The sequence below is a fragment of the Onychomys torridus genome, chromosome 15, assembly GCF_903995425.1.
Source record: "Onychomys torridus chromosome 15, mOncTor1.1, whole genome shotgun sequence".
Taxonomy (NCBI): Eukaryota; Metazoa; Chordata; class Mammalia; order Rodentia; family Cricetidae; genus Onychomys; species Onychomys torridus.
In genome coordinates this window covers 71,639,097-71,665,561 of record NC_050457.1, presented here as the reverse complement: position 1 = coordinate 71,665,561, position 26,465 = coordinate 71,639,097, and the positions used below count along the sequence as shown (strand labels likewise).

Sequence of the window (26,465 nt, the reverse complement as noted above, 5' to 3'; positions counted from 1 at the left end):
ATTCAGCTGGATTCATCTCTTCTGCTCTGTCCCCGGAAATCCTGCCCATCATTTTCTGCCTAGCTACTTGCCATTGAGGTCTTTATTAAACCAATGAGAAGGTGCGTTGGCAAAGATAGATCTTCACAGTGTACAAAAAAGATTACCCACACAATATTGTTTCATCATTTTAGTACAACCGAGTCAATGTGATTTTTAACGCTGTAGTAAGATTAAAATCAGAACATATGGACCAGACATGACCTGTAAGCCTAATGTTTCTGTCAAGGTCTTGACTCACATTAACACAGTTTGAGTTGATTATCTGGAAGTGAACACCAGACTGACTAACCATGGCTGTTTGAACCAAAACAATAGTCAAATTGTTGTTCAGAAACCATGTTGTTATAGAGTCTCCATACCTTACAAGAATAAGTTTCTGTTTTCTAAGACCAAAGTTCCTTGCAAAACATGTTTCAACCTATGCTGAACTTGTGACCCCATGATGTATGCTCACCATTTAACTTACAAAAATAACCTGTGATATGATTGGGCTTTTGCCTTATGAAAATGTTTTTCCAGATACCTTGATGATTCCCCTCCCACATGATGTATTATTGAACCATCTTTTTTTTTTTTTTTTTTAATTTCGTTCTTTCTAACTGCCAATTATCTCAACTGCTGTTTTCTATAACCCCTATTCCTTCCCCATTAAGGGACTTCAAAAGGCAATGAGGGAGTGCTCTCTGAAATACTGACTTTGGGAGAGAAAGCCAGCCGGCCAGTTCCTGGGGCACCTGTAAAATGAAGCTTGCTGTAATCAGACATTCGTGCAATTGGTTTTTCTCAGGCCTAACCGCTGTCCAGGGCACTCTGCTTCTTCCTCTTATACTGTACTGCAAGCAGCCAGACAACAATCCAGGAAGAGTAAATATCCTTCTACAAGGATTCCAGGAATTCCTTCACCCAGACTTCTGGGAAATGTAGTCCATGCGACTGTGACATCACAGGGAGCCGTCCAGGAAATCCCTTTCTGGCGTTTAGTCCACACCAGTGGAGCTTCCGCAAAGTTGGGCGAGAGTCCTGCCCTGCTCTACAATCCTCTTGCATCTCTGACATGGAGGTTGGTCCAGGGTGCAGCTCAGCCTGAGGCACTGAGCAGAATGACGGGATCCGTCTTGAGGGGAGCGGACCTGGGCTGGGTGGGAGGGCGGAAGAAGCTGCCTTGCAGGTGCTGTGCTATACTGGCTGGGACAGGTGAGGTTGCAGGTCAGGGCTTGGGTGAGGGCAATAGGGACTGTGCCCTAAGTGATGGTTTGCCCGCGCGCAGCCCGAGTCCGCCTTGGGCTTCTGGGACAGGAGAGCCTCCCGGTATCGCGGAGTAGTTGATAGTGCAAGTCCAGGATTGCAAACTAATGATGGTCAGCTGACTGCCTGCTCCTGAGGCGGAGCTGGGAGCTCAGTGAGCAGCTCTGGTGGGGAAGCATGCTTCTCTAGCTGAGCCATCTCACATGGACGCTGTCAGATTTCTCAGAATCTATAGAGCAAACGGGTTTCCGAGTCCTTCCTGAACTCTGTAGCCGGCCTAGTGTACAGTCTTGGGGTCTTGATTGTGTTCATTTTTTTCTGCCGGCTAAAGAATTAAGAAAGGAAAAAACAAAAAACCCCTGAGTCCCAACAGTTCACCGGTGGGAAATTCTGGAACACAGCTGACAGATCTACCAGAATCAGCTGCTCTAGAAAAGCTTTGACTAGGGTGAGAGAACACACATCTGCAGACATATGGAGGGAAAGACCCAGTGCAAAGCTGAACGGGGACTAGGGAAGCTGAACCCAGCTTCACCTTGAGGGCTGGGTTTTCTTAAATCTTTGAAAGGTCCTCCATCCTTAATTCAGGGCTGAGTAATTGTAAAAGGGACACGATGTCTGATTGTCCTCAAATGGTTGTGTCAACATGTCTTCATCTGGCCTTGACATTACTGAACTTGTCTAGAAGAAGGGTGTCTAGGAACAGATGAAAAACTCTCATGGTCGTGTGTTACAAAGCCAGATTTTTGTGTCAGGTCATCAGGGTGAGGAAGAACTCACAGATTTAAATGTGATTTAAAGTAAACAGACCTGTGATGTAAAGAAACTTCAGTCTACTGTATTGCACATCTCTGCATTTGTGAGGGGAGACAGGACCTCTGGTCTTCCCCTGCTTCATAGGAAACTGAAAGCCAGAGTCTGTGTCAGAAAACATTTAAACATACTTCATGTTCATGATAAATACTTTCTATGTTCATTTCATGTTTCTTACAGTGAGCGCCATGACAAATCCATGCAATCAGCACATTGCTGACTTACTACATGTCCTTAACTTCTGTGGCCCATTCCACATGTAATTTAAACTTTATTCACTATCATGCTTTTGTTGTAGATATTAAATTTTGGTGATTATATACTTGTTTGCATTTACTCTGTGAAGAAGAATTCCTCTTTAACTGCCTAGAATATTCCTCTCTATATGCAGTGATGGTTCATTCTTTTTGGATATTAATCTGTGTTTGTTATTATCATGACCTGATGCTGATTTCTTCTGGTTTCACTGATTTTTCCAGCTTGCTCCTTTCATATCTGATCTGAGACTTCAATTATTTCTTCATTTCCATTCTGCATTTCTTGACTGATGTGGCTGTTGTGGTTACATTCCTGGGTCTTTTTCTGCAGCTGCAGCTGGGATGCCTTCCCCTGTCTGGTCTCTATGGTTAACTGGTGGCTAACTCCACCCTCTGATTCCCCAGACAAGCTTGATTTGTCAGAATACAAACAAAATGTCACACCACAGACTTGCTACTTCTTAAGGTGGATAGTGTGTATTTTAAGTACTATGTCATGTAATCAGTAGATATGCTGCTTTGAATGGAGGGTCACTATCGCTAGGAACCTGACTCTGGCTTGGACTTCCCACCAATCTTCTGCTAGTCTTCACTTTTGTCTGACTCTCAGAAAAGACATCTCTGAGGGATGCTGACAGGAGATGCAGGAGTGCTTATCACATCTACTCTGTCCATTCTGTTGTTCTAGGACCAGCCTCCGTTCAAGTAGAGTGCAGGTTTCCACCTCCCAATTATATTGAGAACGTGCAGCAAGTTTTAATGAATGACAGGTTGCCTACCTCAGACCAGACATTATTTGCATTTCTTCTCTGTAGAAAGTAAATTTTGCCAGTTTCAAATTACCTTGAAATGTTTGCCATTAATAATATTGGGTAAAATCCCTCCTAAATGCTATCTTGTTTTACAGACGTATTCCCTCCATCCACAGCATGTCACAGGAGGCTGGCCCCAGGACAGGAGACACATCCCCCATGTAGAACAGTGTCCCCTTAAGCTGGGCTCCTTTAGGAAGTGATCAGTGCAGTGAGTTCTCCTTTGGGGACCTGCTCTAATTCTCTTGGAGAACAGCATTTTCCATCTTCACGCTGTCTGGATTTTACCATTTCCATGGTGACCAATTTTCCCTATACTTGGCAATCTTATCATTTAAAAAAAGAGGGGAAACTGTTGTGTTTTGTTTTCTCACTCGTAGATTTTGGAACATGCTCAATGAGCTGCAAAGATGCTTTCAACACAGGTCAGCTGATTTTCCCTTGAGAAATCAGAGTGTTCTGTTCACCAAATTTCTCCAGTCTGCTTTGATATGAAGATGTATTGACCTCCTTGTTGCTGCTTCCCTTTGCCTTTTATTAGAGGACATTTTCAATTTAATCATTGTTACAGAGCAGACCTTTCCACAGCTCCGAAAGTCTTGAGAGCATGCCCACCTCCTTTTTAGCACTGAAAACACTATGCATATCAGAAACAATCCTCTCAGTGTGACCTGAGAACCTCTGATTTATGCATGAGTTTTCATAGTACTAGAAGGTGCTTTGCAAGCTTCCAAGGGAGAGAAGTGGTAACCCAATAATAGAACTACCTGAACAGCACCTGAACAATGACAACATCGATATACATGGTACCTTATAGATGGCAATCTTATGTGGTTCTACCCCTAAAGAAGTACATATAATGGCCCAGCTGTGGTGGTGCATGCCTTTAATCTCGGCATTTGGGAGGGAGAGATAGGGGGATTTCTGAGTTCAAGGACAGCTTGATATACAGAGTGAATTCTGGGGCTACACAGAGAAACTCTGTCTAGAAAAGCAAACCAAAAACAAAAACAATCAAAAAAGAAACAAACTCTATGCATCTTGAGTTTCTGTTCCTGTGAAACATCATGACCATTACTTGGCTTACACTTCAGCCCTGCTATTCATCACTGAAGGTTTCAGGTCAGGAACTCAAAGAGAGCAGGATCCCAGAGGCAGCAGCTGATGCAGAGACCATGGAGGTGAGCTGCTTACTGGCTTGCTTCACATGACTTGTTCTGCCTGCTTTCTTAAAGAACCCAGGATCACCAGCCTCGTGATAGCACCACCCACCGTGAGCTGGGCACTCCCCCACTGATCACCAATTGAGAAAATGCCTTACAGCTAGATCTCATGGAGGCATTTCCCCAACAGAGGCTCCTTCCTCTCTGAGGACTGTAGTTTGTGTCAAGTTGACACACAAACCAGCCAATACAATATGTACATAAAGGTTGTCGAGAGAGGGAGAATTTGTCTTTCCCAAGGGTGAACCCATTCACTATCCATCCAGTGCCAAGGGGTCAGTCCTCACAACACACATACATGCAACCCTTAGCAGAATCAGCCGTTCATATTTATACAGTTATATGTATATATATATACATTCTATGTAAAAATAATTAAAGAAGACATCATTAATTTGAGGGAGTGTTGGGGGACAAGAGAGAGGTTGGAATGAGAACTTTTTCGGAAAAAAAGGTCTTCATTTGTGATAATATGGGTGAAACTGAAATGATTTCAGGCAGAGAAAGATAAATCCACATGATCCATCAGTATATTAAAAAAAAAAAAAGAGTTGTAACTCACAGAAATTGAAGATGGTATAGTTTTTCCCATCAGCCAGGGACATCAGGAAGCTGAGTCTTGGGGACTTAAGAAACAATGCATGCCCTGGAACAGTGTGATAAGAGTGATCAATGCTCACTGTACTGTTTCTCTGAATGCTAGATGTGTGTATGCATTGTGTAGGGTACATTTCAGAAGCCTGAAAGATAGTGTTTCAGAAAATGAGCATACCATAACTGAGAAAGATGATCCAAAATTTACTGATGAAATTACTACAAAATATCCCATTAATACTTCAATTGTTGGTAATTTTCATGTATTACTAAAGAGGAAGAATAGGCCGGGCGGTGGTGGTGCACGCCTTTAATCCCAGCAACTGGGGAGGCAGACCAGGTGGATCTCTGTGAGTTCAAGGCCAGCCTGGACTACCAAGTGAGTTCCAGGAAAAGGTGCAAAGCTACATAGAAAAACAAAAAACAAGAACAACAACAACAACAACAACAACAAAAAAAAGGGAATAATGTAGGACTGTTCTTATAAGTCATTCTTGGACTTTACTCAATAAGATGAAAAACAGCTGGGTGTGGTGGCACACTCCTTTAATCCCAGCACTCGGGAGGCAGTTTCAGATATATCTCTGAGAGTCTGAGGCCAGCCTGGTCTTCAAAACACATTCCAAGACAGTCAAGACTGTTCCATGGAAAAACCTTGTCTCAACAAACAAACAAAAAGATGAAAAACAGAAAGAAAACTTTGAAATAGGAAAATAGTAGCATTGGCAAATATATTTCTCAGCTCCAGCACCCTGAGGCACAGGCGTAGTGTGGAAAGCATGCTCAGGAACATCACAAACACATCAATAGATAGCTGTCAGAGAAAAGGAGGTAGGAAGTAGGAAGTGACTGGAGGTAAGGGTTCTGTTTTAAATTCTCAGTGTCGATATCCTGTGCTTGCTGGTCTTTCATGTGTTCACAGATTTGTATTTTTCTGTGAGGTCTTGTTCTCACCTTTGCCTGCTCCATCTCATGTCTCCTGCCACTGTCTTTGGAGTCACTGCTGAACTCTGTACAAATTCAGAAACTCAGGCTTCAGCCAGAGCTGCTGCTGCACCAGACTCTGTATTTTCATTTCATTTCCATTTGTGAGTGTGCATATGAAGTGTTGAGGTTTCCTTCTCCCTCACCAGGACTTTCTTCTGTGAGACATGTTCATGTGGGTGTGCATGTGTGTACAGTGTATAATACAAGCATGTCACACTACTACACATTATTCTGATTTCCTATACCAAACAGGATCACCTGACCAGGGTGGGCACCACTCGTAATGGACTGTGCTGTCTCATATTAATCATTAATTAAGAAAAGGCCCCCCTACCTTTGGCTACAGGACAGTATTAGGGAGGCATTTTCTCCATTATGTTTTTCTCTTCTCTAAAATCCTAGCTAATGTCAATTGACAGGAGAACTGTCCATCCCAATGCATCTTGACATTTATGTTAATAATGGTTTTAATTAAATTAATGTGCAATATCATTCACTGATCTTTATTTCAGGAAATGCTGTCCTTCTGGGATGTGGCCATTGAGTTCTCTGCAGAAGAGAGGGAATGCCTGAAGCCTGCTCAGTGGAATTTGTACAGGGATATAATGTTGGAGAATTACAGCAACCTTGATTTCCTGGGTGAGGATCTCATCCATAGTGAATTCTTATTTCACCATCAATATGTAGAATTCTCAATTTGTGTGGTATCTCATGAGTGCATTTCAACATCCATTTTCATATCTTTCGATTGAGAAAAATTAGAGAGGTTGCTCCATGGCTAAGAAACATTTCACTGTTTTTCTCTCTGTGTGTTTGAACTGTCAGTGTTGAAGGTATATGTCACTCAAAAGTACCTCTAATGGAACTGTTAGAAATTCAGTGACTTTGATTCTTCAAGGTCAAAGTACTACTAGAAAACAAATATGCCCTCTAATGTTTACCCTAGATGCAGTGAAAAGTATTTATTCTTTTTTGTTTTGTTTTGTTTTGTTTTTTGTTTTTTGAGACAGGGTTTCTCTGTAGCTTTGGAGGCTGTCCTGGAACTCACTTTGTAGACCAGGCTGGCCTCAAACTCACAGAGCTCCACCTGCCTCTGCCTCCCGAGTGCTGGGATTATAGGTGTGCACCACCACCGCCCCGCAAAAGTATTTATTCTAATGTGTATTCCAGATACAGCAATTCTGCTAAATTCCTAAGAATTTTAATGTTTTTTCCCTTTAAATGAAACTCAGAATCTGAACATTGTATATTGCTTCATGTACGGTAGTGGTCCTGTGAGAAAACATTTAAGGAACTGATGTCTGCAGTCAATTATTCCATCATCTCTCCTTATAAACAGTGTACTGGGAGGGACATGTCGATTCCCAGTAGAACACTTCAACACTCTTGTTCCCTTTTCCTTCAAACAGGTCTTGCTGTCTCTAAGCCACACCTGGTGACATTTCTGGAGCAAACACAAGGGCCTGGGGATCTGAAGAGACAAGCAACAGACACTGTGCACCCAGGTGGGTAGGAATGAGGGCTTCGAGGGGCAGAAAGGCAGGCTTTCCTCTGTGCATTGAAAGATGATGTTGTTATGGAGATAATTCTTTAAGTCTTTCCTTCATGTCTTTGTTATCAAAGAAAGACATCTCAGACATTCATGATGGCTTAAGGCTCCCAATTTTGTAATTCCCCTATGGTGAGCTGTGCATGTATTTGCAGAGGCCTTCAAGGGTCTTCAGTTTTTAAATCTACATTGTAATGTTAAGACTCAGGGGAATGCTGCTCTATGCAGATGAATCTATTATTTGCTGGGCTTCAGAGCAGACTCACATCACTGCAGAGGTCCATCTAGAAACTCAGTTTTAGTTTTCCTGGCCTGTATAGAGTGTGTCCATTTTATCCTTTTTAAGGATGATGATCCCATTAATTGTTTTTATTCTACATATCCTTCTACCGTGAAGTAAATAATAGTAGCCTCTCTTGGAAATAGTTCACCTCTTAACTGTTCTCATGTGAATGGTATCTTTTCCTGAGGAGTCCTGATGTTCTCCTTCTGCATGTCAGAGTCAGGGAGCCAGCCTGACCCAGGACAGGGGAGCTTGAAGAAACTTTAAGAGAAATGTGCTTGGGTTCGATGTGGGAGGGGGATATCTTTTTTCCAGATCCAGCTTTTCAGTGAGCTAAAACAGCATATGAAGACTTATAAAAATATTATCTATATTCAAATGGCATTTGTTTCTCAATAAGACTGAACACAGTAATTTAAATATCCATGACTGTATTGTATGTCTTAGATGTAGGCAGACAACCTGAAAGTTTTCTATGTGTTTTGCCTCTTAGAAAGATTTCAGTGTTTAGGATACAATACTGATTCTATGAGACAGGAACATATTGGCTTCTTTGTGGATCAACCTTCAAGCTTTAACTACTTAAGTACCTGCAGCCTAGAGATATTTAAACAGAAAACCATAAAACTAGACATCTAAGCAACTCAGAAAGTTCTAGAAGTGAAAGTGAGGTGGAGCAGAGACCAAGGCTGACCTCAGCCACAGAGCAAAGTAGTACCAAGAACAGACAGAATGTCACATCCCAGAGGAAGCAGGCCTGCAGACCCAGCAGAAAGGACCCAACTTGGCTTTTATCTTCTGTCTCATGGCACAAGCAGGAAGGGCCTCTGTGGTGGTATTTTGTTTGTGCTATAACAAATAAAGCTTGCCCGAAGATCTGAGGGAAGAGCTAGCCACTGGAGGCTAGGCAGTGGTGACACACACCTATAATCCCTGTACTTGGGAGGAAGCAGGGAGTTCAGGAGTTTAAAGTCACCTTGGGCTATATAAGATTGAATCTGTCTAAAAGAGAAACAGAGCCAGGTTGCAGTGGTGGTTCACACTTTTAATCCCAGCACTAGGGAGGTGGAGACAGGAATATAAGGTGGGTGTTCAGGATCTCACCCCATTCAGTTTGAGGATTTGTAGAGACAAGATCTCACCCCCTTTTATCTGAGGAGTTGGTGGAGAGGTAATAAGTCTGTCTAATGGCTTGTTCTGATCTTTCAGCATTGACCCTGATATCTGGCTCAGGGTTTTTCGTAGACCAATTAGGATTCATTCTACAGGCCTCCAACAAATAGAAAGCCTGACTACAACATTTTGTCCACACACTGAGCTAGAACCCTAGACTTAGAAGCTGTCTAGGGTCCTTGGATATATGGGGGTTTTGCTCCAGCCTACTCTACAGGCTCTGGGCTGGTGGCTGCCACAGTGTCCTGTGTTCTGCCCCTACTTGGACCTTATTGCACACGGATGGATCAGTGAGATCATATAGCTTGGTCGCCACCGCTAGAGTATTCCTTGATAGAGCAGGAATCCAAATTGGTCTTTGTCAGCTGGGTAGAGGCGTGCAGATTGTAGAGACAATCAAGAAGACAGAAAAGAGTCAAGAGGTCTGCCAGTCAATACTGGACAGCCCCGAGTTTATTTCACAGCCAGCTTATATAGAGTTTTGAAGGACAGAGGTAGAACAATGCAGAGCACAGGCATTCAACCAGTATCTATCCTAGCTTGCATCAAGGAGCAGGCAGTTTCATTTTCTATCTTGATGTACCTCTGGCTGGCATCAGCAGCCTGCATCTAGCTAGCTGGTGTGTTCCTTCCTGTGGGCTAACCAGGACGTTCTCATAGCCCTTCAAGGAGACTCTGCAGGCTAATCAGTACATTCTCACAAGCCCTGGAGCAAGCAAGCTTGAACTCTATTGACACAAAATAGACTTCAGATTTAACTGGGAAACTGAGTCAGTTGTGGGCTCCCACAGCTCTTAATAAAATCCCAGAGCCAGATGTTGGGGTAAATGCTGAAAGATCAGAGAGACAAAGGAACAAGCCAAGCTACCTCTCACCTCACCAACTCCTCAACCAAAAAGACTGAGCTCCTGTATTGGTGAAATTATTAAGGCCACTCCACGTAGTTAAAAGGGAGGTTTATTTAGTAGGGTAACTTACAAATGAAGGGGTAGGTTGCAGGGTCTGGCAAAGGTATAGCACAGTCTGGCGGTGTTCTCTGGAGAACTCTGTCCGGTCTACCTCCTGCGTCCAGTGTCCCCGAACCAAGAGCGCGACCTCCTCTTCATCCTCTGTCTTCTGCTCCCTCCTCTGCCCCGCCTTGTGGGCGTGATCATTACTGAAGCCTCAATGGGGGTTGGAACTTCCAGGCCAATGCTGGGATGGCTATCCACTACACTCCTGTCTCCTCCCACCTTATATTCCTTTCTCCACCCAGCCATATCACTTCCTGTCTCAACTTTCCTAGTGCTGGGATTAAAGGCATGTGTGCCTCCCAAGTACTGGGAGCAAAGGCATAAGATCTCAAGTACTGGGATTAAAGGTGTGTGCCACCACTGCCTGGCCTCTGTGGCTAACTAGTAGCTGGTTTTGCCCTCTGATCTTCAGGCAAGCTTTGTTAGAGCATACACAAAATATCACCACATTTTGGTATTATTTTGGAGGTGTGGATATCCTATGATCATTTCTTATATATCCCCTTTATATTTCAGTGGATGGGTACAACACATTGATAAAGTACATAAGGACAGTGTAAAATTGCAAAATAACTATGAGCTCTGCTCTGTCTACTTCATGGGTTAATATAAATTTTCTGTTTTCATGCCTTGTTCATTGTCTCTCTCTATTCAGAGCCTAATATCTGTTTACTCTTATAAATGAATAAATCTTAGAAATATACAATTTCATTTCCCAGGCATGGTGACCTTCTCCATGGATCCCAGCACTTGGGAGGCAGAGGAAGGCGGATCTCTGATTTTGAGGCCAGTCTGGTCTAGATAGTGAGTTCCAGGACAGCAAGGTCTACACACACACACACAGACACACACACACACACACACACACACACACAAAAAAAAAAAACAAAAAAAAACTTGTCTTGAGAAAGCAAAAATAAAAAAGGAAACAAGTCATTTTTTCATCTAGTCATTGACCAACATGTTGTCTCAGCAAAATTACTGTAATTCACAGGTGAACCTGAAGTTTTTTTTTTTTCTTAATCATGATTTGAAACATTTCAGTTATATATTTTCTTGTCATTCAAATAAAACATGAAGTACTGTCCTGAATTTTTGAGCTATATTATTTAGCCTTGTTGTGGACCATCTATCTACTTCTTGTTCAGCAAATCTTTTGTACCTTCCAAAATAAAACTCCATGTGGAAGATAAAAGTTTTGTATTTTGACACAATCACAATAAACTTTTTCTTTTACAGGCTTGGATATTTTATAATTTCAGGGATGTCTGGACATATAACATTTCTATTCTTTAAGGGGCTTATTTCTCCTAGTAAAATGCTCTTACAACTTACTTAGCTATTAAAACTTTAATAATATGCCATTGTGTCTATATTCTATTTGGTTGTGCCCTTATTAAGAGTATAGTTTATTTCTACTTACAATATTTTATATTTCATGCTCAGTGCCTATAGGTTGTGAACTATACTGTAGTTTCTCATTGATGCTTCAATATGTATGAGTAAATATATATCTCCATATAAAAGTAAGCATTATAAGAATGAAAATATTTCTTAATTTTGTTCATATCTCAACTTTTGCTTAACAGGAACAGCACCCAATGACTGTAACAATTACAGCAAGTCCATTGATTGTAAATCCCTGCTTATTCAACGCCAGAGAATTCATACAGGGAAGAAACTTTACAAGTGTGAAGAATGTGGAAAGGCCCTTAGTTCTCAAAAAACCCTATCTATACACCAGAGACTTCATACTGGAGACAAACCCTACATGTGTAAAGGATGTCTTAAGACCTTTAATACTCGCTCATCACTTTTTATACACCAGAAAACTCATACTGATGAAAAATCCTACAAGTGTGAAAAATGTGGCAGAGCATTTTACTATCCTCCACTCCTGAAGCAACATCAAAGAATTCATTCTGGAGAGAAGCCATACAAGTGTGAAGAATGTGGCAAAGCATTTTATTTTCCTTCATACCTTAAGCAACATCAACGAATTCATTGGGGAAACAATCCCTACAAGTGTGAAGAATGTGGAAAAAGGTTTTCTTGTTCTTTACGTCTTCAAGTCCATCAAATAATCCATACTGGAGAGAAATTGTACAAGTGTGAAGAATGTCACAAAGCCTTTCGTTATCACTCATCCTTTTGGAGACATATGAGAGGTCATATTGCAGAGAAATCCTACCAGTGTGAACTGAGTGGAAAAGGATTTACTAAGCCTGCTTTCCTCATTGGGAACAGGGCAGCTCTTACTACAAGGAAACCCTACAAGTGTGAGGAGTGTGGCAAGTGTTTTTGCTCACCTTCATCGCTTAAACGACATCAAACAATCCACTCTGAAGACAATCCCTACAAGTGTGCAGAGTGTGGCAAAAGATTTTCCTACTTTGCACACCTTCAAGAACATCAGATGGTCCATACTAGAGAGAAACCATGCAAGTGTGAGGAGTGTGGCAAATGTTTTTCCTCATCTTCATCCCTTAGACGACATCAATCAATCCATTCTGAAGATAGTCCCTATAAGTGTGCAAAGTGTGGTAAATGGTTTTCCTGTTCTAGGAGTCTTCGGGAACATCAAGCAATTCATACTGGAGAGAAACCATACAAGTGTGAAGAATGTCACAAAGCCTTTCGTAAATACTCAGCCTGTCGGAGACACATGAGAGTTCATACTGCAGAGAAAGCCTACAAGTGCAAGGAGTGTGGCAAGTGTTTTTGCTCGTCTTCATCCCTTATTCGACATCAAACAATCCACTCTGAAGATAATCCCTACAAATGTGCAGAATGTGGCAAAAGGTTTTCCTCCTTTGCACGCCTTCAAGAACATCAGACAGTCCATACTGGAGAGAAACCACACAAGTGTGAGGAGTGTGGCAAATGTTTTTGCTCATCTTCATCCCTTAGACGACATCAAGCAATCCATTCTGAAGACAATCCCTACAAGTGTGCAGAATGTGGCAAAAGGTTTTCCTACTTTACAAACTTTCAAGAACATCAGACAATTCATACTGGGGAGAAATCATTCAAGTGTGATGAGTGTGGCAAATGTTTTTACTTATCTTCATCTCTTCGCCGACATCAAAAAATTCACTCTGAAGACAATCCTTATAAGTGTGAAGAGTGTGGCAGATGTTTTTCATCATCTTCATCCCTTAGGCGACATAAACAAAAAAAGAAAATTCATTCTGAAGACAATCCTTAATAGTGTGGGTAATGTGACAAAGACCTTGTTAATCTTTATATCCTTACTCAACACATGATATTAGATCATACCAGAGAGAAATCCTACAAATGTCTTAAAAAGTTTACTTCTTCAACCCTTAAAACACATCAAATGATTCATTCTGACTACAAACTCCTTGAGTGTGTGAATTGTGGTAAAATCTTTGCTAACACTGCAGATCTTTCCAGCTCAAATAAATACATAGTAGAGAATGTTAAGTTAATTATTTTGGAATGTCAACAGGAACATCTAACTTGCAATAGCAAAACAAACAAACAAACAAAAAAACCACTAAGAGAACACTGGAAACTTCTCTTTGCTGCGACCTCCAACAGTTTGTTCAAGCAATGTGTTTGAAACTTGCCTCGATTAATGAGTCTCTTTCTTCTGTAACTGTAAATGTTCCCTGAAACCTTTACCATGTCCTAACTTTGTCCACTGGGTGCCTGGAGTCTGAGATCTGGGCTGTGTCATAGTTACTGTTGTTTTTCCCAGTGGAGTCATCCAAGCTCCTGTAATATATCCCCTCGGTGTGTAAGAAGCTCGGTCTCTCTGAGCTAGCAGGTTTTCACCCAGCATCTGGTTCCTGAATCTTATTGATAAAATAAAAGGCTATAGACTTAGTTAAAACTACAGGAAGGCTCTTCAGGTCTAAGGCCTCAGCAGCAGTTGAGGCAGAGATAGTATCAGGTGCAGCTGCTATGCCTCAGATAAAAAACAGTGGTGCTGGAGACATGGTTCAGAGGTTAACAGCACTGACTGCTCCACCAGAGGTCCAGAGTTCAGTTCCCAGCAACCACATGGTGGCTCACAATCATCTATAATGAGATCTGGTACCCTCTTCTGGTGTGCAGACATACATACAAACAGAACACTGTATACATAATAAATAAATCTTAAAAAACCAAACAGTGCTTGTAGAGCAATAATGACAGGAAAGTTATGAGAATAACCAATCATTTTCTGATTGGATTTAGTGCTTATTCCACAAATAATAACTGATGTGATGCTAGTTTGGTGATAGACTTTTGCCTGAGTAGATGATAAGCCCTAGGGAGAATTGAACGCTGTTATTCTAATAAGTGGATCCTAACTAAATGAACCCAAGTTCTCATCTCTATTCCCACAGAATCAGGATCCCAAGTTCTCATCTTTATACCCACAGAGTCAGGCACCTCTCCACACCCACCAGAAAATATTAGTTGTGTTGTAGATGGAGAATAATACACAGATGCACATTGGCTGCAGTGTAGAGAATATTAGCCTGTGGAGGGCCCTCCTCTAAAATTGACACCTGTGTCACACATTGTAAAAGAGGTCCCTTGTTGGGAGCCGTACACCCTAGTTTTGGATCAGCACATGACCACCTGTACAATGGGTTTCCTCAGAACAAGGCACCTGTGGAAACGGACTCTCACTTGGCATGGACCAGTGGTCCACTGGACAGCACAGGAATTTGCATATTTGTGCGGCCTGCAGGCGCTCTTCTCTGCCATAATATTGGTGATTCTTGGGCAGATTTTAGTTTTATGTTGTCAGTCACACATGCAACAGTTGTAATTTTCCCCTGGAAATTCTGTTCCTTTTCAAATACTTTACCCTAAGATTCAGCAGGTGGTTATTGCTTCTCAAATCCCTTATCTGGAGTTACTAACTCCAGTTCTCAACCCTGGGAACTTTTCTGACTCAATGGAGATAGTTAGGGACATATGAGAAAATTTAACCATGTTTCACAGTTGGGGAAAGGAGGACAGAGCATGCGTACACAGACTCCGAAGAAAGCCTCAGGAATACACATGGTACCAACTGTTGAGAGTCAGTTCCCTGGAAAGCAAGCATAGATTCGTTGGTAGGATCTCGTATGGCCCTGGAGGAAAAAATACAATACAAAGTGTGGGATCGGTAGACCCATCTTTACCATACCCTGGAGCTTATATTGGTGGAAGAAGTATGGTATAGTGAGGTGAAAAAAGAGTGCTTTATCAAGATCTGCCTTTTACAGAGAGATTGAGATATGGGACCCGCTTGTACAAAAGGGAGCTGTATAAAAATATATCGTGCAGACATGAAAGAATTGTCTGGGTTTGGATATTGTTGTCCTTAAAGCATTGTGCCCAGGCCTATTGCTTTGTAACTTTGTAATCATGAGAAGCTGACAACTGACATACATGCTGTGAGAGCAGAATGTGTCTCACTCAATATTTAGTTAGGCCTGCAAAAATGCTGAGCTCTATGTCTAGAATAAGGTTACGCAGTGGGTGGAAGGTGTATCTGGGGAAGCATAAAGAGGAACAATGGGGACTTTCATAATGGTCACAATGTATTCCTTAAATTGTGATGTATTTCTTAAAGTCAAAAATAGAAGCCAATAATAGGCTTTTTCATGTTAAGTCTGGTAAGAGAAAACTGTTTAAGTATAAATAAAGACAATCTGAGCTATTTGGGGCCACTTGAGTGTGATCTACTTGGTGATCAGAAATTTTCCTTGCAGCTGATACCCCTTCCCTGTCTCAGGACCTGAACTCTAGCCAAGGCTGGACCTCGGCAGAGTGGCGCCATGAACAGGGACCTGAAGTCGGTATGTATTGAGACTCAAGGGGATAGGATCCAGCCAAGGGCTGCAGACCTTGCAGGAGAGCTCCTGGTTTATGGAGGGACAGGTAATCAAAGAACTGAAGAAGTGAGTGCCCTGTCTCAACAGGAACCTGCTCTTTACATAGATATTTTTAAGCATATGGTTAAGCCAAAGGTTTAAAAGTTGCTACTAGTCAAATTAACACTATATTCTGCTGTGGGATAATGCTTTTGTACACTGGTTTAATAAAACACTGATTGGCCAGTAGCAAGGCAGGAAGTATAGGCAGGATATGCAGACAAGGAGAATTCTGGGAAGAGAAAGGCTGAGTCAGGAGATGCCAGCCTGCTGTCCAGGGAGCAGCATGTAATGGCACACAGGTAAAGCCATGGAACACGGGGCAACCTATAGATGAACAGAAATGGGCTGAGTTTTAAGTATAAGAGCTAGTCAGTAGTTAGCTTGAGCTAATGGCCAAGCTGTTATAAATAATATTAAGCCTGTGTCAGGACATATAAGCAGGACATGGGATTGCGGGGCCCAGGCAGGACCAGAGAAACTTCTAGCTACAGAGCTCTAGGAAGAAGAAAGTTGGACTCACCAGGGAGACTCCAAGAGAACAAGACATGCAGGAGGAGAGGTAAAAACCACAAGTCATGTGGCAACAATTAGATGAATAGAAATGGGTTCATTTAAGTTATAAGAGCTGGTGGGACAAGCCTTAGCTATGGGCTGAGTTTTCCTAATTAACAATGTCTCCATGTCTTTCCTTTTTCCTCCTTCCTTCCTTCCTTCCTTCCTTCCTTCCTTCCTTCCTTCCTTTCTTTCTTTTTTCTTTCTTTCTTCCTTCATTGGTGAAATTATTATGGCCACTCCACGTAGTTAAAAGGGAGGTTTATTTTGTGGGCTAACTTACAAATGAAGGGGTAGGTTGCAGGGTCTGCAAAGGTATAGCACAGTCCGGCGGTGTTCTCTGGAGAACTCTGCTCAGTCTACCTCCAGCATCCAGCGTCCCCAAACCAAGACAGCGTCCTCCTCCTGATCCTCTGTCTTCTGCTCCCTCCTCTGCCCCGCCTTGTGGGCGTGATCATTACTGAAGCCTCAATGGGGGTTGGAACTTCCAGGCCAATGCTGGGATGGCTATCCACTACATCTCCCCCTTTTGTCTAAATAAGAAAGTTCTAACCTAATACAAGACTATATACAAAGAGATGGTTATCAAATATTGTCCAGGAGTAATGAGGGATAATGACTTAGATACGTTGGAATTACAATAAGTGCAAACAATATCAAGCAAAAAACACATAGTAAACTCCAGGGAAGTCTAGAGCATGGGTAGGTGGCATGTTACCAAGATCATTCCAAAAGGTGTCCTATCCTAAAGAACCTGAGTCTAATACTTAATATATTTTATCTAAGATATTATATGTGTGTAGTTATAGTTTTCCTGCCTGGCCCAGATTCAGGAGAAATCTCTCTTACCCGCCAGTCCCACAGTCGCTCAGACCCAACCAAGAAAGCACACAGAAACTTATATTGCTTATGAACTGTATGGCCGTGGCAGGTAGTGTGTTGTGTAGTTTTACTTACTTGTCTAGACTGTCAACCAGCAAATAATGACAAGGAGACTTCTCATTAATTATGAAAGCTTGGCCTTTAACTTAGGCTTATCCCCAACTAGTTCCTATAACTTAAATTAACCTGCCTTTATTAATCTACATTCTGCCACATGGCTTTTTTTTTTAATTTTTATTTTTTTAACCTCTCCACAATTCTGTATGGCTGACTTGGTGTGCCTATAGTTGGCTTCTCCATTTAGCTAGATTCATCTCTTCTGCTCTGTCCCCGGAAATCCTGCCCATCATTTTCTGCCTAGCTACCTGCCATTGAGGTCTTTATTAAACCAATGAGAAGGTGCGTTGGCAAAGATAGATCTTCACAGTGTACAAAAAAGATTACCCACACAATATTGTTTCATCATTTTAGTACAACTGAGTCAATGTGATTTTTAACGCTGTAGTAAGATTAAAATCAGAACATATGGACCAGACATGACCTGTAAGCCTAATGTTTCTGTCAAGGTCTTGACTCACATTAACACAGTTTGAGTTGATTATCTGGAAGTGAACACCAGACTGACTAACCATGGCTGTTTGAACCAAAACAATAGTCAAATTGTTGTTCAGAAACCACGTTGTTATAGAGTCTCCATACCTTACAAGAATAAGTTTCTGTTTTCTAAGACCAAAGTACCTTGCAAAACATGTTTCAACCTATGCTGAACTTGTGACCCCATGATGTATGCTCACCATTTAACTTACAAAAATAACCTGTGATATGATTGGGCTTTTGCCTTATGAAAATGTTTTGCCAGATACCTTGATGATTCCCCTCCCACATGATGTATTATTGAACCATCTTTTTTTTTTTTTTTTTAATTTCATTCTTTCTGACTGCCAATTATCTCAACTGCTGTTTTCTATAACCCCTATTCCTTCCCCATTAAGGGACTTCAAAAGGCAATGAGAGAGTGCTCTCTGAAATACTGACTTTGGGAGAGAAAGCCAGCCGGCCAGTTCCTGGGGCACCTGTAAAATGAAGCTTGCTGTAATCAGACATTCGTGCAATTGGTTTTTCTCAGGCCTAACCGCTGTCCAGGGCACTCTGCTTCTTCCTCTTATACTGTACTGCAAGCAGCCAGACAACAATCCAGGAAGAGTAAATATCCTTCTACAAGGATTCCAGGAATTCCTTCACCCAGACTTCTGGGAAATGTAGTCCATGCGACTGTGACATCACAGGGAGCCGTCCAGGAAATCCCTTTCTGGCGTTTAGTCCACACCAGTGGAGCTTTCGCAAAGTTGGGCGAGAGTCCTGCCCTGCTCTACAATCCTCTTGCATCTCTGACATGGAGGTTGGTCCAGGGTGCAGCTCAGCCTGAGGCACTGAGCAGAATGACGGGATCCGTCTTGAGGGGAGCGGACCTGGGCTGGGTGGGAGGGCGGAAGAAGCTGCCTTGCAGGTGCTGTGCTATACTGGCTGGGACAGGTGAGGTTGCAGGTCAGGGCTTGGGGGAGGGCGATAGGGACTGTGCCCTGAGTGATGGTTTGCCCGCGCGCAGCCCGAGTCCGCCTTGGGCTTCTGGAACAGGAGAGCCTCCCGGTATCGCGGAGTAGTTGATAGTGCAAGTCCAGGATTGCAAACTAATGATGGTCAGCTGACTGCCTGCTCCTGAGGCGGAGCTGGGAGCTCAGTGAGCAGCTCTGGTGGGGAAGCATGCTTCTCTAGCTGAGCCATCTCACATGGACGCTGTCAGATTTCTCAGTGTCTGTAGAGCAAATGGGGTCTGGTCCTTCCTGAACTCTGCAGCCGCCTAGTGTAACGGTCTTGAGGTCTTGATCCTGTTCATCTTCTCTGCCGGCTAAAGAATTAAGAAAGGAAAAATCCTGAGTCCCAACAGTTCACCGGTGGGAAATTCTGGAACACAGCTGACAGATCTACCAGAATCAGCTGCTCTAGAAAAGCTTTGACTAGGGTGAGAGAACACACATCTGCAGACATATGGAGGGAAAGACCCAGTGCAAAGCTGAACGGGGACTAGGGAAGCTGAACCCAGCTTCACCTTGAGGGCTGGGTTTTCTTAAATCTTTGAAAGGTCCTCCATCCTTAATTCAGGGCTGAGTAATTGTAAAAGGGACACGATGTCTGATTGTCCTCAAATGGTTGTGTCAACATGTCTTCATCTGGCCTTGACATTACTGAACTTGTCTAGAAGAAGGGTGTCTAGGAACAGATGAAAAACTCTCATGGTCGTGTGTTACAAAGCCAGATTTTTGTGTCAGGTCATCAGGGTGAGGAAGAACTCACAGATTTAAGTGTGATTTAAAGTAAACAGACCTGTGATGTAAAGAAACTTCAGTCTACTGTATTGCACATCCGTGTCATCTCTGCATTTGTGAGGGGAGACAGGACCTCTGGTCATCCCCTGCTTCATAGGAAACTGAAAGCCAGAGTCTGTGTCAGAAAACATTTAAACATACTTCATGTTCATGATAAATACTTTCTATGTTCATTTCATGTTTCTTACAGTGAGCGCCATGACAAATCCATGCAATCAGCACATTGCTGACTTACTACATGTCCTTAACTTCTGTGGCCCATTCCACATGTAATTTAAACTTTATTCACTATCATGCTTTTGTTATAGATATTAAATTTTGGTGATTATATACTTGTTTGCATTTACTCTGTGAAGAAGAATTCCTCTTTAACTGCCTAGAATATTCCTCTCTATATGCAGTGATGGTTCATTCTTTTTGGATATTAATCTGTGTTTGTTACTGTCATGACCTGATGCTGATTTCTTCTGGTTTCACTGATTTTTCCAGTTTGCTCCTTTCATATCTGATCTGAGACTTCAATTATTTCTTCATTTCCATTCTGCATTTCTTGACTGATGTGGCTGTTGTGGTTACATTCCTGGGTCTTTTTCTGCAGCTGCAGCTGGGATGCCTTCCCCTGTCTGGTCTCTATGGTTAACTGGTGGCTAACTCCACCCTCTGATTCCCCAGACAAGCTTGATTTGTCAGAATACAAACAAAATGTCACACCACAGACTTGCTACTTCTTAAGGTGGATAGTGTGTATTTTAAGTACTATGTCATGTAATCAGTACATATGCTGCTTTGAATGGAGGGTCACTATCGTTAGGAACCTGACTCTGGCTTGGACTTCCCACCAATCTTCTGCTAGTCTTCACTTTTGTCTGACTCTCAGAAAAGACATCTCTGAGGGATGCTGACAGGAGATGCAGGAGTGCTTATCACATCTACTCTGTCCATTCTGTTGTTCTAGGACCAGCCTCCGTTCAAGTAGAGTGCAGGTTTCCACCTCCCAATTATATTGAGAACGTGCAGCAAGTTTTAATGAATGACAGGTTGCCTACCTCAGACCAGACATTATTTGCATTTCTTCTCTGTAGAAAGTAAATTTTGCCAGTTTCAAATTACCTTGAAATGTCTGCCATTAATAATATTGGGTAAAATCCCTCCTAAATGCTGTCTTGTTTTACAGACGTATTCCCTCCATCCACAGCATGTCACAGGAGGCTGGCCCCAGGACAGGAGACACATCCCCCATGTAGAACAGTGTCCCCTTAAGCTGGGCTCCTTTAGGAAGTGATCAGTGCAGTGAGTTCTCCTTTGGGGACCTGCTCTAATTCTCTTGGAGAACAGCATTTTCCATCTTCACGCTGTCTGGATTTTACCATTTCCATGGTGACCAATTTTCCCTATACTTGGCAATCTTATCATTGAAAAAAAGAGGGGAAACTGTTGTGTTTTGTTTTCTCACTCGTAGATTTTGGAACATGCTCAATGAGCTGCAAAGATGCTTTCAACACAGGTCAGCTGATTTTCCCTTGAGAAATCAGAGTGTTCTGTTCACCAAATTTCTCCAGTCTGCTTTGATATGAAGATGTATTGACCTCCTTGTTGCTGCTTCCCTCTGCCTTTTATTAGAGGACATTTTCAATTTAATCATTGTTACAGAGCAGACCTTTCCACAGCTCCGAAAGTCTTGAGAGCATGCCCACCTCCTTTTTAGCACTGAAAACACTATGCATATCAGAAACAATCCTCTCAGTGTGACCTGAGAACCTCTGATTTATGCATGAGTTTTCATAGTACTAGAAGGTGCTTTGCAAGCTTCCAAGGGAGAGAAGTGGTAACCCAATAATAGAACTACCTGAACAGCACCTGAACAATGACAACATCGATATACATGGTACCTTATAGATGGCAATCTTATGTGGTTCTACCCCTAAAGAAGTACATATAATGGCCCAGCTGTGGTGGTGCATGCCTTTAATCTCGGCATTTGGGAGGGAGAGATAGGGGGATTTCTGAGTTCAAGGACAGCTTGATATACAGAGTGAATTCTGGGGCTACACAGAGAAACTCTGTCTAGAAAAGCAAACCAAAAACAAAAACAATCAAAAAAGAAACAAACTCTATGCATCTTGAGTTTCTGTTCCTGTGATGAAACATCATGACCATTATTTGGCTTACACTTCAGCCCTGCTATTCATCACTGAAGGTTTCAGGACAGGATCTCAAAGGGGCAGGATCCCAGAGGCAGCAGCTGATGCAGAGGCCATGGAGGTGAGCTGCTTACTGGCTTGCTTCACATGACTTGTTCTGCCTGCTTTCTTAAAGAACCCAGGATCACCAGCCTCGTGATAGCACCACCCACCGTGAGCTGGGCACTCCCCCACTGATCACCAATTGAGAAAATGCCTTACAGCTAGATCTCATGGAGGCATTTCCCCAACTGAGGCTCCTTCCCCTCTGAGGACTATACTTTGTGTCAAGTTGACACACAAACCAGCCAATACAATATGTACATAAAGGTTGTCGAGAGAGGGAGAATTTGTCTTTCCCAAGGGTGAACCCATTCACTATCCATCCAGTGCCAAGGGGTCAGTCCTCACAACACATATACATGCAACCCTTAGCAGAATCAGCCGTTCATATTTATACAGTTATATGTATATATATATACGTTCTATGTAAAAATAATTAAAGAAGACATCATTAATTTGAGGGAGTGTTGGGGGACAAGAGAGAGGTTGGAATGAGAACTTTTTCGGAAAAAAAGGTCTTCATTTGTGATAATATGGGTGAAACTGAAATGATTTCAGGCAGAGAAAGATAAATCCACATGATCCATCAGTATATTAAAAAAAAAAAAAGAGTTGTAACTCACAGAAATTGAAGATGGTATAGTTTTTTCCCATCAGCCAGGGACATCAGGAAGCTGAGTCTTGGGGACTTAAGAAACAATGCATGCCCTGGAACAGTGTGATAAGAGTGATCAATGCTCACTGTACTGTTTCTCTGAATGCTAGATGTGTGTATGCATTGTGTAGGGTACATTTCAGAAGCCTGAAAGATAGTGTTTCAGAAAATGAGCATACCATAACTGAGAAAGATGATCCAAAATTTACTGATGAAATTACTACAAAATACCCCATTAATACTTCAATTGTTGGTAATTTTCATGTATTACTAAAGAGGAAGAATAGGCCGGGCGGTGGTGGTGCACGCCTTTAATCCCAGCAACTGGGGAGGCAGACCAGGTGGATCTCTGTGAGTTCAAGGCCAGCCTGGACTACCAAGTGAGTTCCAGGAAAAGGTGCAAAGCTACATAGAAAAACAAAAAACAACAACAACAACAAGAAAAAAAAAAAAAAAAAAAGGGAATAATGTAGGACTGTTCTTATAAGTCATTCTTGGACTTTACTCAATAAGATGAAAAACAGCTGTGTGTGGTGGCACACGCCTTTAATCCCAGCACTCGGGAGGCAGTTTCAGATATATCTCTGTGAGTCTGAGGCCAGCCTGGTCTTCAAAACACATTCCAAGACAGTCAAGACTGTTCCATGGAAAAACCCTGTCTCAACAAACAAACAAAAAGATGAAAAACAGAAAGAAAACTTTGAAATAGGAAAATAGTAGCATCGGCAAATATATTTCTCAGCTCCAGCACCCTGAGGCACAGGCGTAGTGTGGAAAGCATGCTCAGGAACATCACAAACACATCAATAGATAGCTGTCAGAGAAAAGGAGGTAGGAAGTAGGAAGTGACTGGAGGTAAGGGTTCTGTTTTAAATTCTCAGTGTCGATATCCTGTGCTTGCTGGTCTTTCATGTGTTCACAGATTTGTATTTTTCTGTGAGGTCTTGTTCTCACCTTTGCCTGCTCCATCTCATGTCTCCTGCCACTGTCTTTGGAGTCACTGCTGAACTCTGTACAAATTCAGAAACTCAGGCTTCAGCCAGAGCTGCTGCTGCACCAGACTCTGTATTTTCATTTCATTTCCATTTGTGAGTGTGCATATGAAGTGTTGAGGTTTCCTTCTCCCTCACCAGGACTTTCTTCTGTGAGACATGTTCATGTGGGTGTGCATGTGTGTACAGTGTATAATACAAGCATGTCACACTACTACACATTATTCTGATTTCCTATACCAAACAGGATCACCTGACCAGGGTGGGCACCACTCGTAATGGACTGTGCTGTCTCATATTAATCATTAATTAAGAAAAGGCCCCCCTACCTTTGGCTACAGGACAGTATTAGGGAGGCATTTTCTCCATTATGTTTTTCTCTTCTCTAAAATCCTAGCTAATGTCAAGTTGACAGGAGAACTCTCCATCCCAATGCATCTTGACATTTATGTTAATAATGGTTTTAATTAAATTAATGTGCAATATCATTCATTGATCTTTATTTCAGGAAATGCTGTCCTTCTGGGATGTGGCCATTGAGTTCTCTGCAGAAGAGAGGGAATGCCTGAAGCCTGCTCAGTGGAATTTGTACAGGGATATAATGTTGGAGAATTACAGCAACCTTGATTTCCTGGGTGAGGATCTCATCCATAGTGAATTCTTATTTCACTATCAATATGTAGAATTCTCAATTTGTGTGGTATCTCATGAGTGCATTTCAACATCCATTTTCATATCTTTCGATTAAGAAAAATTAGAGAGGTTGCTCCATGGCTAAGAAACATTTCACTGTTTTTCTCTCTGTGTGTTTGAACTGTCAGTGTTGAAGGTATATGTCACTCAAAAGTACCTCTAATGGAACTATTAGAAATTCAGTGACTTTGATTCTTCAAGGTCAAAGTACTACTAGAAAACAAATATGCCCTCTAATGTTTACCCTAGATGCAGTGAAAAGTATTTATTCTTTTTTGTTTTGTTTTGTTTTGTTTTGTTTTTTGTTTTTCGAGACAGGGTTTCTCTGTAGCTTTGGAGGCTGTCCTGGAACTCACTTTGTAGACCAGGCTGGCCTCAAACTCACAGAGCTCCACCTGCCTCTGCCTCCCGAGTGCTGGGATTACAGGTGTGCACCACCACCGCCCGGCGAAAGTATTTATTCTAATGTGTATTCCAGATACAGCAATTCTGCTAAATTCCCAAGAATTTTAATGTTTTTTCCCTTTAAATGAAACTCAGAATCTGAACATTGTACATTGCTTCATGTACGGTAGTGGTCCTGTGAGAAAACATTTAAGGAACTGATGGTCTGCAGTCAATTATTCCATCATCTCTCCTTATAAACAGTGTACTGAGAGGGACATGTCGATTCCCAGTAGAACACTTCAACAGTCTTGTTCCCTTTTCCTTCAAACAGGTCTTGCTGTCTCTAAGCCACATCTGGTGACATTTCTGGAGCAAACACAAGGGCCTGGGGATCTGAAGAGACAAGCAACAGACACTGTGCACCCAGGTGGGTAGGAATGAGGGCTTCGAGGGGCAGAAAGGCAGGCTTTCCCCTGTGCATTGAAAGATGATGTTGTTATGGAGATAATTCTTTAAGTCTTTCCTTCATGTCTTTGTTATCAAAGAAAGACATCTCAGACATTCATGATGGCTTAAGGCTCCCAATTTTGTAATTCCCCTATGGTGAGCTGTGCATGTATTTGCAGAGGCCTTCAAGGGTCTTCATTTTTTAAATCTACATTGTAATGTTAAGACTCAGGGGAATGCTGCTCTATGCAGATGAATCTATTATTTGCTGGGCTTCAGAGCAGACTCACATCACTGCAGAGGTCCATCTAGAAACTCAGTTTTAGTTTTCCTGGCCTGCATAGAGTGTGTCCATTTTATCCTTTTTAAGGATGATGATCCCATTAATTGTTTTTATTCTACATATCCTTCTACCGTGAAGTAAATAATAGTAGCCTCTCTTGGAAATAGTTCACCTCTTAACTGTTCTCATGTGAATGGTATCTTTTCCTGAGGAGTCCTAATGTTCTCCTTCTGCATGTCAGAGTCAGGGAGCCAGCCTGACCCAGGACAGGGGAGCTTGAAGAAACTTTAAGAGAAATGTGCTTGGGTTCGATGTGGGAGGGGGATATCTTTTTTCCAGATCCAGCTTTTCAGTGAGCTAAAACAGCATATGAAGACTTATAAAAATATTATCTATATTCAAATGGCATTTGTTTCTCAATAAGACTGAACACAGTAATTTAAATATCCATGACTGTATTGTATGTCTTAGATGTAGGCAGACAACCTGAAAGTTTTCTATGTGTTTTGCCTCTTAGAAAGATTTCAGTGTTTAGGATACAATACTGATTCTATGAGACAGGAACATATTGGCTTCTTTGTGGATCAACCTTCAAGCTTTAACTACTTAAGTACCTGCAGCCTAGAGATATTTAAACAGAAAACCATAAAACTAGACATCTAAGCAACTCAGAAAGTTCTAGAAGTGAAAGTGAGGTGGAGCAGAGACCAAGGCTGACCTCAGCCACAGAGCAAAGTAGTACCAAGAACAGACAGAATGTCACATCCCAGAGGAAGCAGGCCTGCAGACCCAGCAGAAAGGACCCAACTTGGCTTTTATCTTCTGTCTCATGGCACAAGCAGGAAGGGCCTCTGTGGTGGTATTTTGTTTGTGCTATAACAAATAAAGCTTGCCCGAAGATCTGAGGGAAGAGCTAGCCACTGGAGGCTAGGCAGTGGTGACACACACCTATAATCCCTGTACTTGGGAGGAAGCAGGGAGTTCAGGAGTTTAAAGTCACCTTGGGCTATATAAGATTGAATCTGTCTAAAAGAGAAACAGAGCCAGGTTGCAGTGGTGGTTCACACTTTT

General features: G+C 42.1%; 2 protein-coding genes across 2 annotated transcripts in view; both read left to right on the top strand.

Annotated features, from left to right (window-relative positions):
• The first annotated feature begins 713 nt into the window (after positions 1-713).
• LOC118596386 (zinc finger protein 58-like) lies at positions 714-13,994 on the top strand. Its single transcript, XM_036207257.1, has 4 exons — positions 714-1,102; positions 6,486-6,612; positions 7,383-7,478; positions 11,581-13,994. Exons 1-4 carry the CDS (start codon positions 1,097-1,099, stop codon positions 13,197-13,199), a joined length of 1,848 nt encoding a protein of 615 aa, XP_036063150.1. The 5' UTR covers positions 714-1,096; the 3' UTR covers positions 13,200-13,994.
• A 4,636-nt stretch (positions 13,995-18,630) lies between these two features.
• Positions 18,631-26,465, top strand: part of LOC118596391 (zinc finger protein 58-like) — a 12,934-nt gene continuing 5,099 nt past the window's right edge. The window contains exons 1-3 of the mRNA XM_036207266.1: positions 18,631-18,709; positions 24,093-24,219; positions 24,996-25,091. Of these exons, the coding sequence (XP_036063159.1) occupies positions 18,704-18,709; positions 24,093-24,219; positions 24,996-25,091 (229 nt within the window). The 5' untranslated portion in view covers positions 18,631-18,703. The remainder of the gene's footprint in view (positions 18,710-24,092; positions 24,220-24,995; positions 25,092-26,465) is intronic.